Source organism: Nicotiana sylvestris, chromosome 4 (genome assembly GCF_000393655.2).
Source record: "Nicotiana sylvestris chromosome 4, ASM39365v2, whole genome shotgun sequence".
Classification (NCBI taxonomy): Eukaryota; Viridiplantae; Streptophyta; class Magnoliopsida; order Solanales; family Solanaceae; genus Nicotiana; species Nicotiana sylvestris.
In genome coordinates this window covers 138,353,638-138,359,351 of record NC_091060.1, presented here as the reverse complement: position 1 = coordinate 138,359,351, position 5,714 = coordinate 138,353,638, and the positions used below count along the sequence as shown (strand labels likewise).

General features: G+C 36.6%; 1 protein-coding gene across 1 annotated transcript; it reads left to right on the top strand.

The window, feature by feature from the left end:
* Positions 1-3,063: 3,063 nt before the first annotated feature.
* LOC104218649 (uncharacterized) lies at positions 3,064-4,799 on the top strand. Its single transcript, XM_009769189.2, has one exon. It carries the CDS (start codon positions 3,189-3,191, stop codon positions 4,326-4,328), a length of 1,140 nt encoding a protein of 379 aa, XP_009767491.1. The 5' UTR covers positions 3,064-3,188; the 3' UTR covers positions 4,329-4,799.
* The last annotated feature ends 915 nt before the right edge of the window (positions 4,800-5,714 follow it).

Sequence of the window (5,714 nt, the reverse complement as noted above, 5' to 3'; positions counted from 1 at the left end):
TTACATTGGAACTACGGGACTCACCCGGTAGATTCCCCCTGTACTGAGTATTTATATTTGGGACTACGGATCGGTATTCCGGGAGATCCCCTCGCATTATGAGTTGGACTACGGGACGGTATCCCGGGCGATCCACTTGATATTTATATTTGGGACTATAGGACGGTATCCTGGGAGATCCCCGGTTGTTATCTTTATGCTGAGCTGTATTTCTTTTTGTGTTTACTTTGCCCCTGTAGTAGTTGTTGTTGTCCTTCATATCATGTGTTACTTTTATTGTTGTACTTATGTATACTGTTTTATTATACACTGTTAAACCTTATATTTTATTTAACCTCAGTAAGGCCCTAACCTTCCTCGTCACTACCCGACCGAGGTTAGGCTTGGCACTTACTGAGTACCGATGTGGTGTACTCATGCCCTTTCTGCGCATGTTTTTCAAGTGCAGATCCAGGTACCTCCATTCAGACTTATCACGCTTGAGATGAGACATTTGTAGAAACTCCGAGGTATATCTGCCGCGTCCGCATACCGAATAGTCCCTTTCTACTCTCCCTTATTAGCCCTTCTGTACTTTCGTTTATTTGTTAGATATTCTGGAGTTAGATGCTTGTAGACATTCAAATGCTTGTGATCATGAGATTCCGGGTTTTGGAAAATATTATTAATTTCGATAGTTGTTATTGTGTATGCTGAACGACATTTTAAATACTGTTTTATTTCGCTATTTTGGTTTTTAATTATTTCTTCCGCAATTGTTGTTTATATTCCGCGTTGTTAGGCTTACCTAGTTGTAGAGACTAGGTGCCATCACGATGGTTCACGGAGGGCGAACTAGGGTCGTGATAACTATGGAGCCTCTGGAATAATAGAAACAAGAATAATCAGGAAAATATTAACCACATTTTAAATCCTAAGCTCGTGTTTCAACAAGTAATGGAATACAAACTCCTCACAGCCAAAGAGCAAAGTTTTGATAAGAAAAGCCTATCACGGTCAGTTGGCACAAACCTCCTTCTGGGTGGTTTAAACTCAACACTGATGGAGTTTTTCAGAACAATAAGCGAAGCAGTGGCCTAGGCGGGGTCATCAAAAATAATGCAAGAGATTAGGTAGTCAGTTTCTACGATTATACCTACGCATCATCTCCTATCCAAACTGAGCTACTTGCTCTAAAAGCAGGCCTCTAGTTGGCATGTGAGCTTCAGCTCATTCAAATAGAGATTGAGACAGACTCGTCAGAAGTAATCATGAGCCTCGAACAAGGTTACCCTTTATATGACGCTATTATTCATGATTGCAAGTTTTTAATGCTCCGGTTAGAGACGGTGATGGTCGGGCATAATTTCAGGCAGGGAAATTAAGTGGTGCACTTTTTGGCTAAAGAAGCTTCTAAGTAGTCCAACCTACATCAACTGATGTATTTTGCAGCTCCACCTCCATTTGTTGAATCCCGGTATCTAGAAAATAAAGAAGGAACACATTTTATTAGACTTACTATAGATAATACTTGTATTAAGCTCGCGGAACTTGGCAAACAAAATGCCCTAACAGGCATTTTCAATGGAATGTAACACTATTAACCAACTTTAGTATTAATATATAAGTAGTTCCATTTCCTAAAAAAAGAATATTTAGTGGTAAAAGGTGAAAACATCACATAGTCTGTATGAGCTTGCTCACTCTGCAAATCTTCCACTCTAATAGAAGAGAATGGCTACATGAGATAAGTTCACAACTAAGAGGGTCATTATTGAAATAATCTTTTTTAGCTTAACCCAAAGCAATGCACAAATATGACGGATGGCTCACGAGAATTACTTAACTTAGGAATAACCATAAATTAGTCAACTTATAATGAATTTTTGCCATACAAAAGACGTTGAGCTATACTGACTTAGCACGTATCAAATAACATCCGGGATCTTTAAACAAATATCAGTTCTTTTACATTATTTATTTTTCTTAGCTGGTGTATATGGATTATCCGTTGATAGTACATAGTTATACTTATAATATACATGAATAATTCATATAATATATATACATCAGCTAGTTTAAGTTTAAGCAGTTGGGTGAACTGTTATTTAAATTAATTCTGCTAATTAAAATAGAAAAGAGCAGTGGTGAAGGATTTGTTTTAAGTCAGTAAGATAAAATAAAAAGTATTCATGTTAAAAAATAGGTCCAAGTTTAGTTTAATAACGAATGTGACGAAAAAGTATGCATATATAACCAAGACAGTACAAGATTAGAGTGTATTTAGTTGGGGGGAAATTATTTTTCAAAAATTAAATTATTTTCTGACAACCAAACACTAATAAAATATTTTATGAAAAAGAAAAAAACAATATTTTTAGCTTAGATATTTCTCCAATATTTCAATAAAATCATTTTATATTTTAAATAGTTTTGGATAGCAAGATAAAAGTTGTTCTAAAAAAACACAAGTATTAGAAACAATAGCTTGTAGAATATGAAATAAATTCAAATTATTAAGCCACTTAAGTAAGATCCTAGAAAGTTGATACTATGACGTACTATTGTTCATTAAGGCAACGTGACACTCGAGTTAGTTCATGAATTTGGCTGAATATTTGAGAACTAAAGTTTCTAATGGACAGATGCATGGATGTTATAAATGGCCACTTTTCTTTCCCTTTCTTGCAAAACACTTCCTCCGATCCGCCCAAGTTTACTTGTCCAATATTTACTTAGCACAACCCTTAAAAACTAATAAATAATATAATAATTTTACTATATCATCCCTATTTATATAAATTATTTAAAAATAAAATTTAAATAAGTACTCTTCAAACGATTAAGATGGATAAGTTACTAACAACATTTATTTAATATGAGCCACACAACTCCAAAGCAAATTATATATAAAAATGAGAACTTTAAGTTCAAACTAATTAGTAAATCATTAAGTTTTATTTTTTTCCTCTCTGGTAATATTTTGAAATTTATTCCTCGCTAGTGTAACTAGAAAGTAGAGTCGAAAAGCAGGGTGTGAAATGACAGGTATACCCATAATCAAAACATCATTTCATTTGGTCCTAAAACGACAACCTTTGCACTCTTAACACGCACTCCACAGTAACCCCTCCTTCCCCCTTCCCAAAATCATCCTTCATTTTATCCGTCCCCATTTTCAGATCAAAACCAAATTGCCCCTGAAAAAAATGGAACATCATACTACTACAAGCAGAGCTGAAGCAGAAAGATTATTAGGCGTTGCAGAAAAATTACTACGCGAAAAAGATTTCGGACCTTGTAAAGATTTTGCGCTTTTAGCCCAAGAAACTGAGCCTTTATTAGAAGGTCCAGATCAGATCTTAGCCATTGCTGAAGTTCTTTTAGCTTCTTCAAAACGAATCAACAATCACCACGATTGGTATTCTATTCTTCAAATCCAAAGCCGTACTGATGATTCTGAGCTAATTAAGAAACAGTATCGTCGTTTAGCTCTTCTTCTTCACCCTGATAAGAATAAATACCCTTCTTCTGATTCTGCTTTTGGTCTTGTTGCTGATGCTTGGGCTGTTCTTTCGGATCCTACTAAAAAGGGTCTTTATGATAATGAGCTTTCCCTTTTTAGTAGGGTTAATTTGGTTCCAACAAGAGGACGGCCTAAGAGTTATAATAAACAGCAAAAAAGAGGAGATGAGAAATTGCCTGTGAGAAGAAGCAGTAGGGCTAGTGGTGGGAGTAATTCGGGTCAGAACCAGAACCCGAATTCGAACCCGAGTCCGGTGAATTTTCAGAATAGGGTTCCGGTTCAGCCTCAGCAGCCAAAGACGGCAGCGACACCGGTGAGTGGTGGGATGAGAGGGCAAAGTGTGGTCAATTTGTGGACGGCGTGTCCGTACTGTTACAATTTGTATGAGTATCCTAGGGTTTATGAAGGGTGCTGTTTAAGGTGTGAGAAGTGTAATAGGGCGTTTACTGCAACTGAGATTTTGTCAATGCCGCCTTTGGTTCCTGGGAGAGAAGCTTATTATTGCATTTGGGGTTTTTTCCCAATGGGGTTTGTGAATGGGGATCTGGAAAATGGGAAAAGTCCTCCTGCTGCTGCTGCTGCTGGTGGTGCAGGATTTCCTAGTTGGATGCCACCTATGTTTTCGTCCGAGGGAAATGTGAATGTTGCAAATCAAAATGCTACTCCAATTCCGGTTCCTGCTCCAGCTCCAGCTCCAGCTCCGGCTCCAGCTCCAGTTCAGGCTCAAGCTCAGACTCAGACTCAGGCTCCAGCTTCGGCTCCAAGACCGATGTCAGCGTCAACGGGGGCTAAGAAAAGAGGTAGGCCTAGGAAGTATAACTAAAAAGGAATTTAGGGTTCATTTTATGGTTTCTAAATGAATTGCCTCAAGAATTTTGAATCTATGGAATTAACGTTTAGTCTGATCAAGTTGATTGGAATATGAGAATGCTGGAGGTTAAGGGGTCTTGAATTTGAGGCAGAAGGAATTGGTAAGGTTTACATTAGCCAAAAAATCCTTTTAAGTTTTATGCTGAAATGTTGTAGTGGAGTAGTGAGCAAAAGTAGCTGCTTTTCTTCATTCATATGATGAAGTATATATGCTGATCCCAGTATTGCACAAGTGTGCTCTTCTCATTGTAGAAAATTCTCTTGTTGTTGGTAGATTTCTTATGTTTGTAGAAATTTCTATTGTTGTTGGTAGGTTTGTTGGGTTTGTAGGTACTTTATGTTATTCAATTTTCAAGACTTGTAGCTGTAGACTTGCTTGTAGTTGGATGATCTTTTATTTCAAGAAATTCTCCTGTCTGTCTTAGTCGCATTTTTCTTAAGCATTCTTGCTATGTTTTTTTTCGTGGTAAAGTTTGATCTGGAACCTGAGCTAACTTTTGATGGTTTTCCTGAGTTCCTGCGTCTGTAATTCATCTTATCGAACTCATTTAATTCAACATTTCCGTGTAAAGGCAATATTTGTGCTTTAGCGTATTGGTCAAGTTTAGATGAGCCAAGAATCCTTTTTAAACTGAATGATCAAATGTTGTAGTAAGTGAGTAGTGAGCAAAATTAGCTACTTTTCTTCATTCATATGAAGAACAATATATATACACACACACGCTGACCTCAGAACTGCATAACGATGCTTCTTCTCATTGTAGAAATTTCTCTTGTTGATGCTAGATTTCTGGGTCTGTAGGTACTAGAGTATATGTTATTCAATTTTCAAGAATTGTAGACTTGTTTGTTGTTGAATGATCTTTGAATTCAAATTTCTAAATCCTATCTTGTCTTGTTCATATTTACCTAAAGTTGTTTTGGTTTGTGATTGAGGGGTAGTTGTCGTTTTTTGTTTTTCTAGTGGTAAAGTTTTGATCTTTACCGGAGGTAACGTTTAATGGTTTGCTATAATTCAACTTATTTTAGTCAATATTTCTGTGCAAAGGTCATGTTTGTGCGTTAGCATATTTGGTCATTCATTGTAGTACTATTCAAGTTTCTTCTATATTATCTAGTCATTCTTTCAAGTGTTTTCTTGTCGTCAGATTCTGAGCATGTTAAATTTTGTTGTACTGTGCTTTATCTCTGTCTTCTCTTTGCTCCCTTGAGCCTAAAAGTATCGACGACGTTGAGCTGGGAGATTTGCTTTTGTTCTATTTGATGTATGCACTAAGGAAATTCGAAAGGGGAAAGGCTCTTTTTTGCAGATAAACAGGGTCTTTAATTCGCTCAACTT

What these genes read in the sequence shown, in the direction of transcription:
- LOC104218649 (XM_009769189.2), top strand. Translation starts at nt 3,189, where the DNA reads ATGGAACATCATACTACTACAAGCAGAGCTGAAGCAGAAAGATTATTA.